Source organism: Cebus imitator, unplaced genomic scaffold (genome assembly GCF_001604975.1).
Source record: "Cebus imitator isolate Cc_AM_T3 unplaced genomic scaffold, Cebus_imitator-1.0 Scaffold340, whole genome shotgun sequence".
Taxonomy (NCBI): Eukaryota; Metazoa; Chordata; class Mammalia; order Primates; family Cebidae; genus Cebus; species Cebus imitator.
In genome coordinates, this window is record NW_016107655.1 from 669,113 (window position 1) to 695,167 (window position 26,055).

The following is a 26,055-nucleotide window of genomic DNA, read 5'->3' on the forward strand; positions in this document are numbered from 1 at the left end:
AGCTGGGATTACAGGCACGCGCCACCATGCCCAGCTAATTTTTTGTAGTTTTAGTAGAGACGGGGTTTCACCATGTTGACCAGGATGGTCTCGATCTCTTGACCTCGTGATCCATCCGCCTCGGCCTCCCAAAGTGCTGGGATTATAGGCGTGAGCCACCGCGCCCGGCCCCATTTGTACTTTTTAAGAGAAATACTTATTTACATTCTTCACTAATTTTTAAATTGGGATTATTTATCTTTTTATTATTGAGCTGTAATTGTTCTTTATATGTTTTAGATATTAGTCCCTATCTATTAGATATTATAGATAGGATTTGCAAATATTTTCTAACATTATCCTGATTGTTTCTCTACTTTCTTGGTGGTGCCCTTTGAAGCACAAAAATTTTAAGTTTTTAGGAGGTCCAGTTTCTTTTTTGTTCAGCTTGTTCTTTTGAGGTTATGTCTAAGAAATTGTTGTCTAACACAAGGTTAACAAAGATTTATGGCTATGTTTTCTCCTCAGTTTTATAGTATTAGTTCTTATGTTTGTTTTTGATCCATTTGAGTTAATTTTTATCCATGGTGTGAGGTAGGTTTGGGCCAGTAATGTTTTTCTATAAAGGGTGTATTAGCCTGTTTTCACACTGCTGATAAAGATATACCCAACACAGGGCAATTTACAAAAGAAAGAGGTTTATTGGACTTATATTTCCACATGGCTGGGGAAGCCTCACAACCATGGTGGAAGGGGAAAGGCATGTCTCACATGGTGGCAGACAAGAGGAAAGACTGCGCAGAGAACCTCCCCTTTTTAAAACCGTCAGATCTCCTGAGACTTACTATCATGAGAACAGAACAGCATGGGAAAGACTTGACCCCATGATTCAGTTACCTCCTACCAGGTCCCTCCCATAACACATGGAAATGCAAGATGAGATTTGGATGGGGACACAGCCAAACCATATCAAAAGGCCATATGGTCAATATTCTATCCTTTGTGGGCCATGTGATCTCTGTTACAAATATTGAGCTCTCCCGTTGCAACAGGAAAATAGCCATGGATAGTAAATGAACAAATGAATGTGGCTGTGTTCCAACAAAACTTTATATACAAAAATAGGTAGCAGGCTAGATGAGATTCCTTGTTTGCCAACCCCTGTTCTAGAATAGCTGAGTAACCTGAACATAACTGAAGGTTTATGGCCAAAGTATTTGCCTTATGTAAGTTTTTTGCTCAAATGTTTAATAGTATATACACCAGTGAGTAATAAAGTTATGTACTTCTTAGCATTTGAAATGCTTTAAACATCTTGGTAAGCTTTGCTTTAATACTGCTTTTTACAGATGAATAGACTTGGGTCATTCATTAAATTGAATTAAATTAGAATGCCAAAGAAGCATTCTCAGAAATCGCATAGGAAGAGACTTGATTTTGTACAGCTGGTCAAGTAACTTAATGTGCCTTTTTTAAAAGTATAAGATGACAGTAGGTTAAATTAAATTTAGAAATGAAGGGACTCAGGTTAAGACAGTTAAGTAAAATTAAAGTTTGCTTACAATTTGATAATAATCATAAATATAGCTCTTAAATAAGACATTTGAAATTCACTTAACTGGTCTAGATGATTTCTGTAGCAGTCGCTCACAAATACAGCTTATTACAATTATATAAATGGTTCATTTCTAGAAAGGTTATTACTTCATTTATCTTGCTTGCTATAAAAGTTTCAATTTTTGTTTCAAGCTATAAAATATTTTAAAATAGCTATTAGGGGTTCTTTTAAATACTAGTATATAATGAAATAAGACATATTAAGACATATCAGATATTTCTGCCCCAAAATTTATGTAGAATGATTTCAACAATGTTCTGTTAGTGTTATGTTACCTTCACAGTGATTCTTATTAGACAGCCAAGTATGTTTCAGAATATGATTTTGTTAAAAACTTTAAACACAACAGTTAGATCACAGTGACTCATGCCTGTAATCCTAGCTGTTCAGGAGGCTGAAGCAGGAGGATTGCTTAAGGCTAGGAGTTCAGGACCAACCTGGGTAAGGTAGAGACACCCCCATCTCTTAAAAAGTTAGAAATTAGCCAAGCATGGTAGCATGCCTGTAATCTTAGCTATTCAAAAGCCTAAGGAGGGAGGATTCCTTGAGCTTAGGAGTTCAAAGCTACAGTGAGCTATGATCATGCCATTGTACACCAACCTGGTGACAGAGTGAGACCCTGTCTCAAAAAATAAAATAAATAAAAACAATAAGCAGTTGTATTAAAGGTGAAGTAATTGGCCTGGTATAGCAAGATGGCAGCATAATATTCTGAGCAAAAATCTTCTTTTATTGATCACAGATCACTGACTTAATGACTTTGGGTAATATGTCTGTCTTTAGCTCCACAGTGAGAAAATGAAAATAAAGAGCCTTTAAATTCTGCTCTGACTTTTAGGTGCTTCTTTGACATGTATTTCTCTGGTCCTTGTGAGAATAAGCTACTAGGGGAAGACACACCACAGTGAGCAGGTCAAGCATGGTTCTTATGCTAGGGAGCCCATGACCAAGAAGAATAACTTTCTGTACCTTCTCTTGTCCTCTGTAGAGTTGAATTATATTTCAGCATGATACTCTCATCATACTTAGGGAATATAGGAAGAAATAAACCTGTGAAACCTCTTGTTGAGTTCACCTTGATGGTATTATTTAATATATAACAAATGCCCTCCCATGGGAACCCTAGGAGAAATTACTCTTTTCTTCCAGAAATAGTTGGGTGTCTCTGAAGCAGCTGACTTGCTTTTACTTTGTGGGTGTTCTGTTACGTAACTGAAATTTAGTTCATTGGCTGCTAGGAAGTTCAGAGCTGAATTTATAGTATATCTTTAGCAGTTTGTGGAGCTTTTCATGTTTCTTCTGTATACTGACTTCATATTCGTCCATTCATTCAGGTATTTAAGCATCTGATATGTGCCAGGGCCTGAGAAATACAAGCAATGAGTAAGACAGACTGGACCAAGAGGGTTTCCATAAGATAAGATTTGAAGCCAGAATTTGACACAGAAGAGATAAACGTGATGATCTAAAGGAAAAACACTTTTCCAACCCTCATTTTCCCCTTTGTCCCTGTGCCTCACACTAATTTTTAATTTGTCTGTATCTGTGTCCTAGACATTTTTTTCTTTTCTTTCTTTCTTTCTTTTTTTTTTTCCCAAAATACAGCTTTAAATGTCTGGATGGTAGATATATATCTTTTAAAGCTGCTTTTAAAAAATTTTATACTTTAAAATGGGGTACATGTGCAGAACATGCAGGTTTGTTACATAGGTATACATGTGTCATGGTGGTTTGCTGCATCCATAACCCTGTCATCTACATTAGGTATTTCACCTAATGTTATCCCTCCCCTAGTCCCCTACCCATTGACAGGCCCCAGTGTGTGATGTTTCCCTCCCTGTTCAACTCCCATTTATGAGTGAGAACATGCAGTATTTGGTTTTCTGTTCTTGTGTACTAGTTTGCTAAGAATTATGGCTTCTAGTAAAAGTTGCTTTTTAAATCTTTTTTTTTTTTGGAAAAAGACACAGTATAACATAAAGCATAGAGTAAAATAAATGTACTAGAAAATACTTGCAAAAGGTAGAATGAGAAGATCAGCTTGTGTGGGCAGGGGCTATAAGGGAGAGTTGGAAGGGACTAGCCTGGCTAAGGGCATTCTGCATATGTAAGGCAAGACCTACAAAGTGTGCTCTAGGAACTTTACCATACTAGTGATACCGAGGCAGGAGGTGAAAATGAAATATTTTTTTTGATCACCATGGCCGAATAGAGAAAATGAAACTTGATAGGTAAGTAGGATCAGGCATAGTGAGTCTTAACTTGAAGGTAACTTTGCATAAACCAAGGATTGTCTTTTCTACTCCAGATCTTGTAGGTAATGGTTATGGCCCATATAAGTCATAACACAAATTATATTGATATTCTACCTTATTAGCAAAATGCAAACAAATGAAATGTTGAGGTGTTTCCAGTAGGTGTCTTTTTCATTCTCAAACCTTCTCGTATAGGTTCGAATTACGTTAATGAAATTTCTACCAAGCGTTTTCATGGATGCTATGAGAGACAATCCTGAAGCTGCTGTACATATTTTTGAAGGAACTCATGAAAATCCTGAGTTAATTTGGAATGATAATTCCAGAGATAAAGTGTCCACAACAGTTAGGGAAATGATGCTAGAGTAAGTAAAAACAATGGTAATAATTTATAGCCTTTAAATAAGATCACTGGGAAGGGCAAACATTTCTTACTGTGCCTGTCACCTCTAAAACTTATGCTAAAGATTAATGAAAATGTATTTTGTACTGAAGTTTGATATCCATCCCTTTTCTTCCCCAAGGCACTTTAAAAATCAGCAGGACAACCCTGAAGCAAACTGGAAGGTAAAATATACTTCAATTTACGTCTATTTTCTGTTGATTTAGTTAAGTTCTTACTGAGTCAGTTTAATGCCAACTTATAACTACTTTGTAATTAAGACTCTTGGATATTCCCCCTGGAAAATAAGGCTTCAAACATACAAATTGGAGTATTTCAACTTTTGAAGTTAGTAAGAACAACACCGCTTCTGAACTTTATTAGGAAAAAATAAAACTCATAATTTGATTATATTAATGGCTATTTGTAGACTGGTTAACATTATAAACAATTCTTTAATATGGTGTGCATTTCTAGCTTCAAGATTATTAAGTGACTTGACTGTCATTCTTTCTCTATTTAAAGTTGCCTGAAGATTTTGCTGTGGTGTTTGGAGAAGCAGAGGGTGAACTTGCTGTTGGAGGCGTCTTCTTGAGGATCTTTATTGCACAACCAGCCTGGGTTCTAAGAAAGCCTAGAGAATTTCTTATTGCACTATTAGAAAAATTGACTGAGCTCCTAGAGAAGAACAATCCTCATGTAAGCTCGAGTCATCAGCAAAACATTTCAAAGACTTTGTTAACTAGACTGATGGTGTGTCTCTTACAATCTTATTCACAAAGACCATGACTTAGGAATTGGCCATCTCTTTCTGTTTAGCAGCCGCATTTAAATTCACATATGCCCCTTAATCATTTTTTTTTGCCAATCATGTTCAAAAGTGAAGCTCTTTAGTATGTTTGTGAACCAAAGTTAGAGATATCTATATTGAGAGGATGCTATTTCTAACAATTAAAGAAGCTTTAAAAGGTTTTTACTGTACATTCTAATGAATGTGTAATTTTAAGGAGAAACCGAAACGTTCAGTTTTCCTCTGAGATGGTGTTCTGCTTGGACATGTGCTTCACTCCACTTTGTGTATATGGCAGGGATAACCCTAGTCAAAGAATTTGACAGAAGAATAGTAACTGTGTGGTTGAATCCTGTACCTGTGCTCAAAACCTGAGGCTAGCAGGGAAGCAGAAGTAAGTGAGAAGGTAGCCTTGGTCTTGGTTTGACAAGCCAGATACCCTGATAGTATATAAGATTTTGCTTTTCAAAGCGTTTTTTGTTTTCAGAAGTTTTAATATTTTGTTGAGATTGAAGACAATTGGCCTACATGATTGTCATTGAATTAGGCTGGCTACGGAATAAGGTGATTAGGAGCCTGAGTTGTGTTTTAGATGGTCCTGGAACTCAGTCCCAGCCATACCACTGACCAGTCTGTGATCTTGGGCAATACCTCATGACAGCCTCAGTTGCTGCATTTATAGAATAATCATAGCACCCACCTCTGAGGCTGAGGTTCTACTTATTTAATATATATAGAATACTTAATGTATGGCACATTTCAAGTGCTTAGAAGTTATTAGTTATTATCATTAGCTTAATAAAACATATTTTAGAAACATGATTAGTTTGCCGAGTATTTACCAGTGTTACTTTCCATGGTCATGTTACTCTAATAGGATTTTTACTAATACATAGTTTGCTTGGAAAATGCAGTCCTCATAAGCCAAAACTTAAGGAAAGCGCATAGCAGTTTCCTCCTATATCACCTTTCTTTTTGGACACATTCCAATTTTAATGTTAATTTAAGATGCATTTTATTATGGTTCTAGATGTGTGCATCTAGTGATATAAGCTGAAGGTCTGTTATCCACAATAGAAAGTGCTTTGTGGGAGCCAGACATGTTAAACAGTAGGATTTTTAATGAAACTGGGAAAAACATTTCACTAGTTCTGCATTCTCCTGGATTATTGTTCTGACAGAAACATACCTGCAACATTGTCTAAAAATTTCTAGTAATATCATTTGGGACATGATCTCTTAAACCTGCAATAGAAATTGGTATGCCTGGCCGGGCGCGGTGGCTCAAGCCTGTAATCCCAGCACTGTGGGAGGCCGAGGCGGGTGGATCACGAGGTCAAGAGATCGAGACCATCCTGGTCAACATGGTGAAACCCCGTCTCTACTAAAAACTACAAAAAATTAGCTGGGCATGGTGGCGCGTGCCTGTAATCCCAGCGACTCAGGAGGCTGGGGCAGGAGAATTGCCTGAACCCAGGAGGCGGAGGTTGCGGTGAGCCGAGATCGCGCCATTGCACTCCAGCCTGGGTAACAACAGTGAAACTCCGTCTCAAAAGAAAAAAAAAAAAAAAAGAAATTGGTATGCCTAACCTAGTGAAATCCTGCTTAGATTAAAATAGCACATTCTTAAAGTTCTTCATGGATTCATGCCTTTTATCAAAGAAAATGAGAAGTTCATTCTCTTAGGATTCGTGAATCTATTTTTAAGTATCAGCACTTAGAACTTTTGAATCCCTCGTTTTGAACACCAAATACTTACATTTGATATTTAGGACTATATGATAAATTTATAGTTCATTTTATTTTGTTTGTTTGTTTTACACCTGCAGGGAGAAACCCTGGAAACCTTAACAATGGCAACAGTGTGTCTCTTCAATGCACAACCTCAGCTGGCAGATCAGGTGCCACCACTGGGCCATCTTCCCAAAGTTATCCAGGCGATGAATCATAGGAACAATGCCATTCCTAAGAGTGCCATTCGGGTTATCCACGTCTTGTCTGAAAATGAGGTATTGATGAGTCCACTTAGTAGCTTATTAGCTCCAGAATTTATCTGTACCATCTTCTTGACTGATATAAGTTGTAGTATTATACAAATCCCCTTTCTGCCATGTGTCTTTTTGCATATGAACCACATGGTATTTTATTAGTTCTGGGTTACCAGAACAAATAGTTTTGATAAATACCAGTTTAGATGTACTTATTTATTTGATAAATACAAGTTTAGATGATATAATAGAAGATTGAATTTGGTTCAGTTCATTATTAAGCTGAAAGTAAGGGATTCTTTTTTACTCATTTTGTTACGGTATTTACCATGTTATATAAATATTGCTACTCTACAAGTAACCTTCCCTTTTGTTCACTTAGCTATGTGTTCGAGCCATGGCATCTTTAGAGACCATTGGCCCACTGATGAATGGAATGAAAAAGCGAGCAGATACTGTTGGTCTAGCCTGTGAAACAATTAATCGAATGTTTCAGAAGGAGCAGAGTGAATTAGTAGCACAAGTAAGTGACTTCTAGATTTAGCACTATTTTAGGAAAGCAAACATGCCAAATAGATTTTTACTTACTTGGTACTGATTTGGTTTCCTTGACTTAGGGTTGGTGAAAGTTAACTTGTGAATTTGTATGTGCACAATTTTATAATTTATATGTACATAGACATACAGTAGTGTGTATAATATGTGTGTGTATATATACACATAAAGAAAAGTGGGGCAGCTGCCAACAGTCTTACCAACTTGAGAGTGCTTTTATGGTGTATGAAATTTAAATTTTGGCTATCCATTGTGCCATTAGTTTAGCTTAGCTTGCTTAGCTTGTTTTGTAAAATGTGCTTCATCCTTTTTGGAAAAATTTACTGTGTTTATTTATTCCTTTATTAAGTCATATTTAAGAAACCTGCCAATACATTTATTGCTCTTTTTCAAAGAGACTGTCCACCTAATGGAAGCACGACTTGTTGAATATCCATGTAGATAGATGTTAAAGGAACAAAAAAAGATACAAATTTAAAAACTTGCAAAAGCGATCTTTCTAAAATGTAACTCAAAGAACAAATATCACAAGATCTGACTTGTAAATGGAGTGTAAAACAAACTCATAGAAGCAAAGAGTAGAATGGTGATTACCAGAGGCGGAGGGTGGGGAGAATGTGAAAATGCTGGTTTAAAAAGTACAAAGTTGCTGTTAGGAACAATAAGGCTTAAGATCTATTGCAGTATGGTGACTGTAGTTAATAATACATTGTATATTTCAAAATTGGTAAGAGTAAATTTTAAATGTTTCCACAGAAAAGTATTTGTAATGGTAGATAGGCTGATTAGCTTAATTTAATTACTCCGCATTGTATGCTTGTGTCGTCACATCACTTCTCATAAATACATACAATAAAAAAGAGTAAAGTATTTAAATAGAGTTCTGAAGTATAACTGAGCCATTCTTCATCTTAAAAACCATTCAGTAGTTTCCCATTACGTGCCAGATGACTAAGTGACATCTGCTATCCTTAGCCAGAATATAAGGCCCTGCATCTTTATTATCATTCTCTCAGCCCCTCAGCCTTTACTGCTGGCCCCTCATTGAGGCAAATAGAGCTGTTGGGTACATCTCAAGGAGATATTAGATGCTGTGAGGTTCAGACTTATGACTGGCTTGACGAGTTTGATGTGTAGGAAACAATAGGAGTTGGTACTACCACTTGATGGCTCTGTGACCTCAGACATGATATCTAACCTTAAAATGCTCAGATTCCTCATCTATAAAATAAGGTTATGACTATCTCAGAGGGTTGTTATGAGAACAGTACCTGAAAAAAAGGTGCACTCACTGAATGTCTTTTATTTCTACCTGTTCCCTCTGAGTTTCAGAATGGATAGTAAAAATTGTGATACTAGATGATTATTTAGCTTTTATAAGGCTGATATGAAATGTACGATGACCACAAAGATTGATGTTTGAAGAAAATATGAAAAAATACTAATATATTTCAGAGATTGTTGCCTATTAGTACAGTGTTACTAGGGCAGGCAGCCCAATAGAGGGACTAAAAGCCTAGATTCTATATTTTCTGGCTCTAAATACATATTTTAGTACTGCCCAGGTCTGTGATTTTGAATATATTTTCCCCCCTCTGTGCATTGATTATTCCATCTGTAATGATAATAGTGCCTACCTCATTAGGTGTATGGAAGATTGAATAAAATAATAGATATATAGCATTTAGAATGATTGATGGCACAGAATAAGATCTTATTAAATAAAAGTATCATTAGATACTTAAATCTGTATATGGCATAAGAGTATGGTGCAACAGGCTGCCTTCCAGGTATGGTCCCAAGGGTAAAATTATTTCTTCAGTAGTTTATTTGCATTTTTTCCTGTTTGTTTATATATGCTTAATGTTTCTTTTAGGCTTTGAAAGCAGATTTGGTCCCATACCTCTTAAAATTACTCGAAGGCATTGGCCTTGAAAATCTGGACAGCCCAGCAGCCACTAAGGCTCAGATTGTTAAAGCTCTCAAGGCAATGACTCGAAGTTTGCAGTATGGAGAACAGGTGAGTCTGCATAGAGGCAACTTTTGGTATCGTAAAAGCCAGGGTCTTGGCCATGGATGATCCATGTACCTGTGTCCAAGTTCCACTTATAGATATGGTTATGTTGGCTGTAACTGGAGAAGAGCCAAAGACCAAGGATGAACTTGCATACCTGCGTCATAACTGACGAAAAAGCATAAATCATATACTCAGTAGTTATTCAGGAGGATTCTTCTGTACAGTGATGGCATGTTGTACATTTCCAGAAGAAAATGCTGGAAACCTTTAGCATAGGATATGCAGCATTTAGTGCTGGTTAAGATTAACTTTCAGCTCTAGGAGTTACTCATGGGTAGTAATAACCAAATTCATTAACTATCCCATAATGCCATTTTAAAAGATGTAGAACATCATTTTTGTTTTCATTTCCTCTTTCTGGTGCTTATAAAATAGGGTTTTTTCCCCCCTTTTATTGTGACTTTGTTTTTCCTATGTGTATCAATGTATTTCACCTGCATGTATTTGCTGACTTTGGGCCTGTTCAGTAATTTAATTTTCCTCTCTGGTTTTATTTTTATTTTTGCCTCTAAGGAGTTCCTCATTCAGTGTTACTATGTAGCCCCATCTACTAATGTTCATTTCTTTTTATTGAGATGAAATTTACATAGCATAAAATTAACTATTTTACAGTGAATAGTTAATTGGCAGTTAGGACTTTAACAGTGTTGTGCAAATACCACCATAACTAGTTACAAAACATTTTCATCAACCCTGTACCCATTCAGCAGCTACTCTCCCTTTCCTCCTCCTCCCAGCGTTTGGCACCCACCAATCTGTTTTCTGTCCCTGGATTTACCTCTTCTGCATATTTCATATAAATAGAATCGGACGTATGTGACCCTTTGTGTCTGTCTTGTCACTTAGATGTTTTTAAGTGTCATCCATGTTATCGATGCTTCATTTTTATGTCTAAATACATCATTGTATGTAAAGGCTCCCATTTGTTTATTAATTCATCTATTGATAGACATTTGGGTTGTTTCCCTTACTAATGTTGTATAGCTTTTAATTGACTTCAGCTACAGCTTTCCTGTAGTGAATTTACTGAATTTGTATGTTTCCAGTAAAGAAACATTTTTCATGCCATTGTCATTCTATCAGTATGATCATTTAAATGATTTAAAATGATATTAAAGAAGAGAGGCAGCATATATTGCTGTAGTCGTTATCTGGTGTGTTTTTAAAAGTATTTTCTTGGGTTTTGCCTATGAGTATTCTAAATGCCAAGCAAAGGCTCTCCTGCACCACTTGCAGGCAGTTGTCTTGTCCTTGACTTGCCTCAGGATTCCTGGTAATGAAATTAGCAAAGTAATCTTGACATCCACTTTCCACACCCAAGGGAGGGGAGGAAGGACCTATAGTAGTTTCCAAATAGGAAACTACTTTACCAGCTTTACAGCTAATCACTTCCACTCTTGCCTCTTTCCAAGGCTGGAGCGGGTGCCCCCTCCCTTGGACTCGCATGGTCCCCATGTATAACCTTACTTTAATTCTTACCACAAAATTATTTGACACTGTTTCCCCTACTAGATAGAGTCTGACAGACTGTTCAGAGACAGTCTGTCTTTTTCATCTTTGTGTTCACTGTGCCTGCCACATTAAGAGGTGCTTGATAAATATTTGATAAGAACATTGATGTCACTAAGTTGGTATTTCCTGAACATTTGTTAGTGTCACACAGAAATGTCTTTCATCTTAGTTTAGTGCACATTCCCACATATTATTTATACTCATATGTGTATGTATTTCAAAGAATAGTACCCATTTTACTTATGATACTCTGATGCTTTCTGTATTAACCAGTTTTATTTTTTCAAGCATGCTGTTCACAACCCTCCTGATTGTTTCATAAACCTCTTTAGGTCACAGCTTATAATTTGAAAGACTGCTGTAAGTTTTAGCTCAACTTGGCAGTATCTTCTCCCCAAACTCCTTCCTTGGGAATAGCTCATGAGCCCATCACCGTCAGTCATCTATTACTGTCAAAAGAAAATACTCTGCATAGGAATCTTTCTGCTTGGATTACATATGTCAGTAATTGTAGGTTCAAATAATAGAGTCAGCTTTAAAGGGACGACTGACTTGAGGACCTCTTTGGGTCTCCTTTAATGAGATGTGTCTGACACAGGGCCTGCTATGGAGTGTTTGATGAATGCTAGTTGTTGCTGCATACTTGGGTCTTTCCTCACTGGCCGCCTTCCTTGTGGCTTTGGAAGTTGGTTTTTCTTTTTGTGTTCCAACATCCAGTCCTTTATTTTATGTTCAAAGGGCTTGCTTTACTTTCCTAGGTGAATGAAATCCTATGTCGTTCTTCAGTCTGGAGTGCCTTCAAAGATCAGAAACATGATTTGTTCATTTCTGAGTCACAAACAGCAGGATACCTCACAGGTAAGCCATACCTAATTGGTTATTGTAAGACACCTGGCAGAAGCCACTTGGACCTTCTTTTTGCCCTTAATAGACTTAAAGTTGTATTCAGAGTGTTTCCTAGGCTACTAGCTGACCTTTCTTGGAGGTGCTATGAGCATGTAGTAGACCTCAGGTTTTAGCTTTATATAGCATGCAAACTGTTATGTTGAATTGGCACTGACTAAAGCCATGTATTTTGTTCAGTTTTGATCCAATTAATTGGGTTATAGACTATATTTGGAGTATGTCTGTATTAAAGTGTTTATCTTGTAAAGAGAATGAATATCTGCTGAGGAATATCAATATCAGAAACATATCATTGTTCCATATCTGTCAGAATAACAGATTAAAGCTCCAAATATATATAATTATATGTAAAAGATATTCTCCTAAGTTTCCAGTGGTTCATTTTTGGTTTTGGTAAATAATTAGGGCGTGAATTTTATGGGGTGGAATCTGTAGGTATCATGAATGAAAGCATGTTTTACTGCTTTGGTTTCAAAAGATCTTATGTTTAAAACTCAGAATGTTTGTTTGACACACTCATTGCATAATTGTGGAATAGTCATTTTCATATAGGCTTCAACATAAGAAAGTCAGACTATTGCTGAGTGCTAAAGAGGCAATATCCTGTCTCGTATAAAAGTTTTGAATTTGAAATTAACCTTAGGAATATGAGGCACTTCTTGCTGTCTGCCTGAAATTGTAGTATATAAAAATATATCAGCCCTGCATTCTCTCCTAACAAGAGATGATAAACTAAGATAAACCAGAGATTAAGAGAAAAAAATTATCACCCAGCATTTCTAAGCCATTGTAATTGTTTTTATAATCTTGATTGCTAGTATAGAAGTTTATAAAATCATGAAGACTCGATCTTGAATATTCAAAAGTAAGGACTTTGGAGGAAGTTCTGCCTGGCTTTAATTTTAAACTCGGTGTGACCCTTTTTCTCTTCACCATGACCTCTAATATTAACACTCCAAAAGTTGGAGCAGAGTCCTAAATTTTATAAACATGCAGTGCTTTGGTTGCAGGTCATGTCCTATTCAGAACAGTGTCATAGGTTTTCATTTTAATTTTTTCATGCCCTGCCCCTCATATATATGGAGAAAAATACCTAGTGTGTGGTCTTAGTCTATCCCATATCTCTCTTCAGATTTGGTCTTAAAGCTGTAGCTTCTAAGTAGGAGTTTGTTCTCATACGCACTCTAAAAACTTTGTCCAAAAGTTTACAAACAACATTTTCATGGCATTACATTAGTTACTTTGTGTGTAGGATGGTATGATTGGAAAAAAAAAAAAAAATCTGCCTTATTTTTATTTATTTATTTTGAGACAGAGTCTTGCTCTCTCACTCAGGCTGGAGTGCAGTGGCACAACCTCTGCCTCCTGGTTTCAAGCGATTCTCCTGCCTCAGCTCCCAAGTAGCTTACAGGTGTGCACCACCACACCCAGCTAATTTTTATTTTATTTTATTTTATTTTTTTAGTAGAGACAGGATTTTGCCATGTCAGGCTGGTCTTGAACACCTGACCTCAGGTAGTCCAGCCACCTCAGCCCCCCAAAGTGCTGGGATTACAGGCATGAGCCAGCACACCTGGCCTCCTTCTTTTTTTTTTTTTTTTTTTCTTGCAACAGAGTCTGGCTCTGTTGCACAGGCTGGAGTTAAATGGCACAATCTTGGCTCACTACAATCCCTGCCTCCTAGGTTCAAGCCATTCTCCTGCCTCAGCTTCCCAAGTAGTTGGGATGACAGGCATGCACCACCATGCCCGGCTGATTTTTGTGTTTTTAGTAGAGGCTGGTTTCAAACTCCTGACCTGTAGGTGGTCTGCCCACGTTGGCCTCCCAAGGTGCTGGGATTATAGGCTCATGCCACCACGCCTGGCATTTTTTTTTTTTTTTTTGAGATGGAGTCTTGCTCTGTTGACCAGGCTGGAGTGCTACAGCATGATCTCAGTTCACTGCAACCTTCATTCAAGTGATTCTCATGCCTTGGCCCCCCAAATAGCTGGAATTACAGGTGTGCATTGCCAGGCTGGTCTCGGACTCGACCTCAAATGAGGTCATTGTACTCCCAAATCCTGGGATTATAGGTGTGAGCCACTGTACATGTCCAGCTTTATTTTTCTTAACTAAGAGTAAATTGGCCCTGAAGAATAGTAATGTGTAGATTATAAGCTTTTCTACAGGAAAGCCTCTTCTAGTTCTTTTAGTTCTGTCTTACCTAGCATTCTTTGACTTGATGAAATAAAAAACATGTGTCCTTTACTTACTGACAGTGTGAACCAAAAGGTCTGTGGTTAGAATCCAGAAGAAGTAGGGGTTTATCTTCAGAGACCTGGACTTCATTTGGTCCTCACTCCCATCCACATGCCCTAGTAACTACAGGGAAAAGGTACAGGGAGTAAAAAGCTTCTTGTCTGTGCCTTTCTTTTACCTGGATCTGTGGGGTGCTTTCTGAATAAGATATGAAAAGTGTTTGTGAAGGGGTTGGAAGGTTAGGGAAAAAGAAAAGCTCCCATTCCTGGGCTGCCTTAAAGGGCAGCAAGTTCTGTACAGGCCTGGCCAAGTGGGAAGATGGAATAAAACCCTACTGGGAAGGGATTTGGGGATAATGGGTCTTTCAGAAGGTATTACTGAAGCCTGCAGACATGTCCATGTAGAACAGTCTGAACAAGCTATAAGCATCGTTGGCCCCAGAATTGTGAAATTCTGGGCACGTTATCAATCTGGGATGCTCTTTTGTACTGATGTTAGTTACTTGAGATTTTTCATCAGCTCTAGTCTGTCCTGTTTGAAAGGACTAACTTGCTGGGTGCAGTGGCTCATGTCTGTGATACCAGCAACTTTGGAGGCCAAAGTGGGCAGACTGCTTGAGTCCAAGACTTCCAGACCAGTCTGGGCAACACAGCAAGACCCCATCTCTACAAAAAAAATACAAAAATTCAGCCAGGCATGGTGGTGCATGCCTGTAGTCCCAGGTACTCAGGAGGCTTTCTTGAGCCTAGGAGGCAGAGGTTGCAGTGAGCTGAGTTTGCAATTCCACACTCCAGCCTAGGCAACAGAGCAACACTTTGTCTCAAAAAAAAAAAAAAAAAAAAGAATTAGATTATATTAAAAATGAAAAAACTAACTCCATTTCAAAAGTTAAAGCTCCTAACTCTTGCTCTCTGCCTGAAATTGTAGCATATAAGATGTCAGGCCCACATCCTCCTCTACAAATGATATAGGCAAATTAAGAGATAATTAGGTGAATTTACCGCTAGTTGGATTGATGTGTGCTCATTGCTTGAGTCGCCAAATGTTTTTTGTGTTTGAGCTTTTCATTGATGTATTGTGCATCATGTGTTTGATAAAAGGGGCATGTAGTTCTAATAATGATAAAATACCATGATGTGGAACTCCAGGAATTTATCGTGTTGTGTTTAATTGGAATTGCATTTAATTAAAGTGTACCCTGTGCTACTCCCAAACTTCAGAAGATACAGATTGTACCCACCCTTCTGTAATCATTGAAATCAGGGTGCTGTGACAACACACATCATCAATCCTTTCTTCTAACTGATATTTTTAGGTGAGTTTGGCAAGTTAGGTGGATTTTGTTTAGGACATGGGGAAAGATAAAGGAGTGAATTACCACTTCAAAGTAAGATCAAAATGACCAAAAGTACATTTTCTTCTCTCTGGCTGCTGAGTAAATGTCATTCAGTCACATGCTCAAGATTTGGGAAAATTTTAAAGCCCTAGGTAGGATTATTCAATGTTGATAAATCAGACTACATACTTCCATACATTCTCTAGCCTGGCATATTATTTTGTTTTATGATAAATGCTTATTTAAAAGTTCCTCAGTGGAATTTTTCCTATCATGCATGTAAATTGTGGTTGCTCATTATCCAGGGCCCTTGATTACTTAGCCATTTATTAGGTTCTAGAATAGCTTGGTGCTGACGGTTCAGGGACCCATAAAAATAATTTCAACAATGAAAATCCTCAAATTACCTCACCTAGAAAATCAGTAGCAAAAGAAGGAACAACAGGAAAAGGAACAGAGGCCAGGGTGAAGATGCTTTTAGGAGCTAGAATTGGTGATGAACTTTTGATGTATATACTTTATCATGGTAGCCAATTCAGTTCTGTGGGATTCTTTGTAAATTTTTCATCTTATTTCTCTGAAGTCCAGCCTTGTGAAATCTTGCCACATGTCCATTCCTGGCACCCCCTGCTCTTCCCATCTTTCTTTGGAGAGAACACAACTGCTCTTTTCCATGCTAATGACCAGGTGACACCTTTTAGCCCCAGGAAACCAGACACATCCTCAAGGAGAGGCCAGGGGCCTGGGGAGAACATCTCAAACTTTGTAGAACTCTCCAGAAATTGATTTTGATTTGCCTTTCCTAAAGAGGCAAATAATGGTGCTAAAAATACCTAATAAGTTTATGAAGTTATTGCAAGACAACTCGAAAGTAGTTGTTTGTATGGTAGTCAGCAGATGGCACTGTGTTTCAAATTTAAAATACCCAACAGTTAGCTGGGCAATGTGGCACGCCCTTCTGGTCCATGTGGACAGGCTGAGTCCGACTACTCAGTAGTCTGGGGTGGGAAGATCACTTGAGCCTAGGAGTTTGAGGTCCGGACAGGGGAGTAGCTTGAGCCCAGGAGTTCAAGGCAGCATAGCGAGACTGCCATCTCTTAAAAGCACACACACAAAGATGGGCGAAGGGAATAATTATCCAGCAGTACTCCAGCATGCCTCAGCACACAGTTTGAGAACTGCTTCATTCATGGTTTGGTCTTAGAACCTATTTTGATAAGAACCAAGTTGAGCCCACAATCAATTGCTTAGAAACCACACAGTCTGGAGTGTTTGAGGTCTTACTGTTAAGGGTTACTTCTTTGATGAGACCTACTGCATGGTTTTGCGGTAATCATGCTACAGCCTAAAGTTCAGAAAATGATGATGGGTGGGAAATGATCACAGCGTGCTGCTGTAGCTCTGAACTGCGTTGCCAGTGGGGGGTTGCTGACCTGGTGGCCTTTTCCCATGAGCAGACTGAAAAGGCTGGCATCCTGATTGGCTCAAGGCAGGAGTTGATAGATGCAGGCCCCACAGTACCTTAAAAAGGGGAAATTTTTTTTGTAAGTTCTACTAGTACAAGGTTTTTATAAGTACCGCGTTCCAAGTAGCTGGGCACTCTGATTGGCTTCAATTATAGCTCACACAGGCTGAGTCATCTCTGCCCATGTGTCTGAATAAGCCATTTCATATCCACAGTACAGTACTTTTACCGTCAAAACAAGATGAATCTGAATGGTGGCTTTTTGTCCTCCACCAATCCCTATTTCTGCCTTCATCAAACTACTCTGCTGTTTGCAGTTCCTCACAACTTCCCTTGCTGCTTATATTTCTTTTTTCCCCTCAGGTGTCTCTCCTTCCCTTCTAACTGGCAGCAGCCCCCTTCACCTCAGGAGCGGGCTTTAGATCCGCTCTGCCAGGCAGCTTGCTAACTTCTGTGTAGCTCTCTGAAGCAGGTAGAGAAACGTTTTGCTAAATGCATGCCGTTCCCACTGCCTTTCTAGTCCTAACCCTTCAATGTTTAGTTGTTTGCCTTGTTTCCTACAATTTCAGCTAAAACTATTGCTCAGTATGCAATATTATGCTACATTGTCCCTTGCAAGTACTTGTTAGTTTGTGCAGTGCTTCTGAGGTGTAATTAAATGTTTATGCAATGTTTAAACTCTAGAGGGCTAAAGCCATTAATATGCCTAGAGAACACATCTCGATAAATGCTGGCATATATGGCATTTTCATGCAATAGAAACTGTTAGAATCAAGGGAGAAATAGAAGACTAAAATATCAGTACCCTTTCACATAGCATTCTTGTTTTATCCTGTGACAGATGGATGTCCAGAGCCTGCCTTTTCTTTCTCAGAGTCCTTGGTGTAGCAACCCTTGTTCATTTGGTGTTACTTGTTACAATAGCATTTCTTTGCACCAAATGAAAATAGGCTAGAGTGTTGACAGAAGTGTTTATGTTGAATTTCATCACGGGACTTTTGGATGGGCTGAGTGTAGTTTCTTTTGTCTGTTTCCATTTTTTCCATTTGACATAGCTCTTTTCAGTGCTCAGAATTTTTTGAAAGACTGAACTTTCCAAATGTAAGAAGGAAAATTTTTTTTCCATATTTCCACACCAGTGTTACTGTCCAGCATACATTTTGAAACGATTTCTAGTCTATAGTATGGGCAAATGTGAAAATAGTACTATGTAGCTGTTAAGGTATAGGTGTACATTTAGGTCATCGAAATCGATTATTAGTTTCATGTGATGGAGTGCCTGAGCAGGTTCTGACATTATTATAAAGGTCAGTGTTTGCACTAGACTCTCTCTCTAGAAGTGTGTGCTTTCCTTTTTCTCTTGCAGGACCTGGAGTTGCTGGCTACCTTACTGCAGGTACATCCACATCAGTCATGTCTAACCTGCCACCTCCTGTAGACCATGAGGCAGGTGACGTTGGCTATCAGACTTGAAATATTCACAAGAGACAATAAACGCTGAAAGGCCAGCGCCGAGTCCACATTCCTCCAGCTGATATGTCGAAGCAAATTCTTACTGCCTTTCTCCTGGTTTCATGACAGTGTTATTCCTTTTTCTATAAATATATTTTTAGGAAAAAAGTCAGTGATTGTAATTGTATCACATTATAAGAAAGCACTCTGTGGATCAACGTAAGTGGGTACACGAGAATTTTTTTTTCTTGGTGTATGTAAGCACATTTTGTTCCTGTTTACAAAACTGTGAATCAAAAAGACAAAACTTTCCTCCTAGTTTTTGTAATTTTTTTTTTGAATTAGCATGACTGTAGGGTTGAGCTACAGTCAACAAAAATTGGGCTAAGTGACTTCCCCAGGAAAGAATAGTTTCTTCTCCTGCATCAAGTCTATGTGGCCATCCTCCTCCCACCATCCAAGACTATTAGGTTTTGTTGTCCCTGCACCCCTTCACTGGTATCCTCAATCATTAACCTGAAAGCTCACAGTACACATTAGTATGTATAACTGGCTTTACCAAATTGAATGAAAAGGAGCTTGTGCAAAAAAATTTCAAAGTGGATGTCAAGATGTTATGTAAGAGATTCGTGTAATTGTGAAATGTTCTATACACTATCAAATATATAAAGCTTTCTATATTGAATGTATATTATACAGATCATTCATATGTGTACATAAAATTTTAAAAATAAAGGGAATTGACTGCTTTGTTAATGATATATATCTGTTCTAGTTTAATCTTTCCCTTTGAAGACCTCATATCTTTATTTCTAAGACAGATGAAGTGTTAAACAGACTATCTTACATTTGGATCTCCTCATACAGACAGCTGCATTGACATATCTAATCATTCCGAACTTTAATATTTCAGCCACATCTAAGTTGCCAGACACAGACAGCATCTCATTTATTTTTCATACAACATTCAGGAATGGGTCAGGCTGTTAATAATGTGTGAATTAATGTAACATTAGTATTTTTTAAGAGACAACTAAATAGCCAGAAGATTTTTCAAATAGCAACTCTCAGCACATAGATTTTCTAGTATGACTGCAAGCTGCAAGAAACCATAAACGTGGAGAATATAAACAGTTCTTAAAGAAGGGGGAAATACCCACACCTCCAAGATTCCTTTCAAACCAAGAACCTAGTTTACAGCTGATGTGTAAGAACAGCCAAAATGGAAACTTCTATTACAAATCACTGATTCAAACTTTTGCATCGTTTATCATCTCTCACAGATTGTTTCTAGACAATAGTAGACCATAAACGTGTTCACTAAAAGAAATTATAACAGCCAAATTGGGATTAGGTATTAAGAAGAGCATAAATCAACATAGCAATATTTTCTTTTAAATACTAAGTATATAAGTATTGTGAGTATAATAAAGGCCTGTAAATCCACAATCATCGATGTTTAGATGCCAATAACAGCTAACCTTTATTGAATATTTACTGTCTGCCAAGTATTGTATAACCTCATTTAATCCTCAGAACAAACCTGTCGGCCAGTTAAACCTCAAAGCAAACCCATCGGCCTGGTACCGATATGATTCCCATCTTCCAGGTGAAGTACACGAGGTTCAGAGAAGTAAAGCAGCTTACTAAAAGTCACACAACTAGTAAGTTACAGAGTAAGAAATCAAAACTACACTTTGGGAGGCCGAGGCGGGTGGATCACGAGGTCAAGAGATCGAGACCATCCTGGTCAACATGGTGAAACCCCGTCTCTACTAAAAAAATACAAAACATTAGCTGGGCATGGTGGCACGTGCCTGTAATCCCAGCTACTCAGGAGGCTGAGGCAGGAGAATTGCCTGAACCCAGGAGGCGGAGGTTGCGGTGAGCCGAGATCGCGCCATTGCACTCCAGCCTGGGTATCAAGAGCAAAACTCTGTCTCAAAAAAAAGAAATCAAAACTACTCTTATGTGTCACTGAAGTGTATATTCTGAGCCATTATAGTAAGACAATAGCAATGTCAAGCAAATGTATGTGATGGGGAAAGTTGAGTTTTGATCTTTCAGGGTGGAGGCTTTACCTGAGATTTAAGCATGAAGCCATTTGCCTTAGTCCTGAGATAGATATAAAAGTGAGACAGCTTGAGCAGGGTAACAGGAAAGTATATATAGGACACCTGGAGGGGTGGGGGGTTGTCTGGTACAGCTAGGGGATAAAGGTCAAGAGAGAACCCAGCCTGAGACCCAGGGAGGAGCCAGCTGGACCATGTCCTAAGTGCCGGGCTGAGGCATGAACATCAAACCTAATAGTGATTCAGGAATGAGATCTGTGTTTTAAAATAAACAGCAGTGTGGAATGATCAGTTTGGTGTGTTTGTTATGGGAGGGGCTGTTTAGAGGTAGCAAAACTCCAATGCACTCTGGTAACCCACAGTCCATCTAAGGAGCAGCACAGAGGCAAAACACAGGGAATGGGCAAGAGACCACGCTGGAACCTTGTCCGTCCGCCGAGGATCATTACCAGGTGCTCAGCTCAAGAATCCCTTTCAGTCTAGAACTTCTGTGATCCCTCTCATGCTTAAATTGTTCATTATATGCTGAAAATTGTGTAAATAACTAAGCTTTATTAGGATTTTGGGAAGAGCACTTTGAAAAAAAAAAGTGCAGGCCAGGCACAGTGGCTCACGCCTGTAATCCCAGCACTTTGGGAGGCCGAGGCGGGTGGATCACGAGGTCAAGAGATCGAGACCATCCTGGTCAACATGGTGAAACCCCGTCTCTACTAAAAATACAAAAAACATTAGCTGGGCATGGTGGCACGTGCCTGTAGTCCCAGCTACTCAGGAGGCTGAGGCAGGAGAATTGCCTGAACCCAGGAGGCGGAGGTTGCGGTGAGCCGAGATTGCGCCATTGCACTCCAGCCTGGGTAACAAGAGCGAAACTCCATCTCAAAAAAGAAAAAAAAAGAAAAAAGTAGTGGAGATGTACTGTTTTTGGCAGCCTACTCTGACTAGGAATTTAATTTCCTACTTGAGGTTTTGGGAATGCATGGCCCTTCTTTTACTGGCCAGCGTGAGTGTGACCAAGGAAGGCAGACTCCTTTGTTTCCCTAACTATAAAATAAGGTTGATAATTCTTAACCCATTCCTGAAAGGGGTGTTATGAGGCGAAAAAAAAAAACAAATTCAGTTCCCTTGCAATAAGAGAAAAAGCAGTGGTTACAAGGAATTGGATGGATGTGCTTTCTGTCCAATGAGTTGTTAATCAGGTGTTCTTTTAAATGACTGAACTCCTTTTGCATTATGTCGTTTCATGGTCACATGCCACTTTTGTGATGGGAGAGAGGAGGACAGGACTTCGGGGAAACTAGTTGTTACTGACTAAATGGTTGTGTCTTCCCCCAAAATTCATATGGTGAAGCCCTAACCCCCAGTGATATTTGGAGATGGGGCCTCAGGGAGGAAATTAGCATAGATGAGGTAATGAAGATGATGCCCTCATAATGGGGTTAATACCTTAGACACCAGAGAGCCCACCTGTACCCCCAAATCCCCCCTACCTCCTCTTCCCCCGCACTTGACATCCTGAGCCAAGAGGTCATGTGAGCGCACTGGGAGATAGCAGCCACCTACAAGCCAAGAGAAGAGGCCTCAGAATGAAACTGAACTTGCTGGCATATTGATCTTAAACTTCCCAGCCGCCAGAACTGTGAGAATTTCAAGCCACCAGTCTATGGTATTTTGTTATGACAGCCCAAGCAGACTAATACATAGTGTTGGCTAGAGCACCAGTAACAAATGAGAGGAGAGTTTGCTTACAGATTAGGACAGAATACTTGCTGTGGGTCTCCTGGCCAAGATGGCCAAATAGGAACAGCTGCTGCACACCTCCCAGCAAGATCGGCTCAGAAGGTGGGTGATTTCTACATTTCCAACTGAGGTACCTAGTTCATCTCATTGGGACTGGTAGGACAATGGGTGCAGCCCAAGGTGGGCAAGCCAAAGCAAGGTGGGGCATTGCCTCACCCAGGAAGTACAAGGGAACTTTGTCTCCTAGCCAGGGGAAGCCATTAGGGACTATTTCCTGCACTCTGGCCAGATACTGCGCTTTTCCCATGGTCTTCACAACCTGCAGACCAGGAGATTCCCTCTGGTGCCACACAACCACCAGGGCCCTGGGTTTCCAGCACAAAACTGGGCAGCCATTTGGGCAGAAACCAAGCTAGCCACAGCAGTTTTTTTTTTTTTTGTTGTTTTTTTCCATATTCCAGTGGCACCTGTAACACCAGCAAGACAGAACTGTTCACTTCCCTGGAAAGGGGGCTGAAGCCAGAGAGCCAAGTGGTCTGGCTCAGCTGGTCCCACTCCCAGAGACCAGCAAGCTAAGATCCACTGGCTTGTAATTCTAGCAGCCATCACAGCAGTTTGAGCTTAACCTGGGTTGTTTGAGTTCAGTGGGGGGAGGGGTGTCTGCAGTTGCTGAGGCTCGAGTAGGCAGTTTCAACCCCACAGTGTAAGCAAAGCTGCTGGGAAATTCAAACTGGGTAGAACCCAACATACTTCAGCAGCTGTAGGCACTGTCTCACTAGATGTCCTCACTGGGCAGGCCATCTCTGAAAAAAGTAGCCGGGTAGGGAGGTATAAAGGCAGGCCCCACCTTCCTGGGGCAGAACACCTGGGTAAAGGGGAGGTAGTGGGTACAGCTTCAGCAGACCTAGCCATCCCTGCCTGGCAGCTCTAAAGAGAGTAGCGGATTTCCCAACACTGTTCAAGCTTTGATAAGGTGCAGACTGCTGCCTCAAGTTGCTACCTGACCCCCATGTATCCTGACTGGGAGACACCTCCCAGTAGGGGCCAACAGACATCTCCTACAGGAGAGCTCTGGCTGGCATTCTGTTGGGTACCCGTCTGGGACTAAGCTACCAAAGGAAGGAACAGGCAGCAATCTTTGGTGTTTTGCGGGCTCTCCTGGTGATTCCCAGGCAAGCAGGGTCTGGAGTGGACCTCCAGCAAACTCCAACAGATTGCAGCAGAGGGGCCTGTTAGAAAACTAACAAAGAGAAAGAAATAGTTGCAACATTAACAAAAAGGATGTCCACTCAGAGACCCCATCCAAAGGTCAACAACCTCAAAGACCAAAAGAAGATAAATCCACATAGATTGGAAGAAACCAGCACAAAAAGGCTGAAAACTCCAAAAACCAGAATGCCTTTTCTCCTTTAAAGGATCACAGCTCCTTGCCAGCAAGAGAACAAAGCTGAATGGAGCATACGTTTAACAAATTGACAGAAGCAGTCTTCAGGAGGTGGGTAATAACAAACTTCTCCGAGCTAAAGGAATACGTTCTAACCCAATGCAAGGAAGCTAAGAACCTTGAGAAAAGGTTAGACAAAAAGCTAACTAGAATAGCCAGTTTAGAGAAGAACATAAATGACCTGATGGAGCTGAAAAACAGCATGGAAACTCTGTGAAGCACACAGAAGTTTCAATAGCCGAATCTGTCAAGCAGAAGAAAGGATATCAGAGATGGAAGATCAACTCAATGAAATAAAGCAAGAAGACAAGATGAGAAAAAAAAGTGAAAAGAAATGAATAAACCTTCCAAGAAATACAGGATTATGAGAAAAGACCAAATCTACATTTGATCGGTATACCTGAAATTGAAGAGGAGAATGAAACCAAGTTGGAAAATACTCTTCAGGATATTATCCAGGAGAACTTCCCCAACCTAGAAGGCAGGCCAACATTCAAATTCAGGAAATACAGAGACCATCACAAAGATACTCTTTGAGAAAACCAACCCCAAGACACATAATCATCAGATTCACCAAGGTTGAAATGAAGGAAAAATTGCTAAGGGAAGCCAGAGAGAAATGTCAGGTTACCCAGAAAGGGAAGCCTAACAGCAGATCTCTAGGCAGAAATTCTACAAGTCAGAAGAGAGTGGGGGTCAATATTCAACATTCTTAAGAATTTTCAATTCAGAATTTGATATCCAGCCAAACTAAGCTTCGTATGCAAAAGAGAAATAAAATCCTTTATGGACAAGCAAATCCTGAGACATTTTGCCACCACCAGGCCTGCTCTCCAAGAACTCCTGAAGGAAGCACTAAACATGGAAACGAATAACCAATATCAGCCACTGCAAAAACATAACAAATTGTAAAGATCATCAATGCTGTGAAGAAACTGCATCAACTAACAGGCAAAATAACCAGCTAGCCTCATAATGGCAGGATCAAATTCACACCTAACAATATTAACCTTAAATGTAAATGGGCTGACAGGCTGGCAAATTGGATAAAGAGTCAAGAACCATTGGTGTGCTGTATTCAGCAGACCCATCTCACATGCAAAGACACAAATAGGCTCAAAATAAAGGGATGGAGGAATATTTACCAAGTAAATGGAAAGCAAAAAAAAAAAAAGCAGGGGTTGCAATCCTAGTCCATGATAAAATAGACTTTAAACCATCAAAGATCAAAAGAGACAGAAGGGCACTACATAATGGTAAAGGGATCAATGCAATAAGAAGAGCTAATCTAAATATATATGCACCCAATGCAGGAGCACCCAGATTCATAAAGCAAGTTCTTAGAGACCTACAAAGAGACTTAGACTCCCACACAATAATAGTGGGAGACTTTAACACCCCACTGTCAATATTAGGCAGATCAACAAAACAGAAAGTAAACTTGGATATCCAAGACTTGAACTCAGCTCTGGACCAAGCAGATGTAATAGACATCTACAGAACCCTCCACCCAAAATCAAAAGAATATACATTCTTCTCAGCACCACATCACACCTATTTTAAGATTGACCACATAATTGGAAGTAAAACACCCCTCAGCAAATGCTAAATAATGGAAATTATAATAGTCTCTCAGACCACAGTGCAAACAAATTAGAATTCATTCAGTCACTCAAAGGATTAAGAAACTCATTCAAAACCACACAACTACATGGAAACTGAACAACCTGCTCCTGGATGACTACTAGATAAATAGCGAAATGAAGGCAGAAATAAAGATGTTCTTTGAAACCGATGATAACAAAGACACACACAACATACCAAAATCTCCAGGGCACGTTTAAAACAGTGTGTAGAGGGAAATTTATAGCACTAAATGCCCACAGGAGAAAGAAGGAAAGATCTAAAATTGATACCCTAATGTCAAAATTAAAAGAACTAGAGAAGCAAGAACAAACAAATTCAAAGGCCAGCAGAAGACAAGAAATAACTAAGATCAGAGCAGAACTGAAGGAGATAGAGACACAAAAAGCCCTTAGAAAAAAAAATCAATGACTACAGGAGCTGGTTTTTGGAAAAGATCAACAAAATAGATAGGTCGCTAGCCAGACTAATAAAGAAGAAAAGAGAGACGATTCAAACAGATGCAATAAAAAGTGATAAATGTGAGATTACCACCAAACTTGTAGAAATACAAACTACCATCAGAGAATACTATAAATACCTCTACACATGTATAACAGAAAACC

At 39.2% G+C, this 26,055-nt stretch overlaps 1 protein-coding gene across 3 annotated transcripts in view; it reads left to right on the forward strand.

Moving 5' to 3' along the window:
- DNAJC13 (DnaJ heat shock protein family (Hsp40) member C13) overlaps window positions 1–19,314 on the forward strand; it is a 123,502-nt gene extending 104,188 nt beyond the window's left edge. The window contains exons 50-58 of one of the 3 annotated variants that reach the window (XR_001818295.2): window positions 4,048–4,217; window positions 4,377–4,419; window positions 4,760–4,933; window positions 6,854–7,033; window positions 7,395–7,535; window positions 9,444–9,587; window positions 11,915–12,014; window positions 17,465–17,573; window positions 18,468–18,553. Coding sequence is in view for 2 of the 3 variants with exons in the window: in XM_017505696.2 (XP_017361185.1) it covers window positions 4,048–4,217; window positions 4,377–4,419; window positions 4,760–4,933; window positions 6,854–7,033; window positions 7,395–7,535; window positions 9,444–9,587; window positions 11,915–12,014; window positions 18,468–18,574 (1,059 nt within the window). In the remaining variant the exon portion in view is untranslated. Of the gene's footprint in view, window positions 1–4,047; window positions 4,218–4,376; window positions 4,420–4,759; window positions 4,934–6,853; window positions 7,034–7,394; window positions 7,536–9,443; window positions 9,588–11,914; window positions 12,015–17,464; window positions 17,574–18,467 lie in introns of all 3 variants that reach the window. The other 2 variants (XM_017505696.2, XM_017505697.2) reach the window with 2 other exon arrangements.
- The last annotated feature ends 6,741 nt before the right edge of the window (window positions 19,315–26,055 follow it).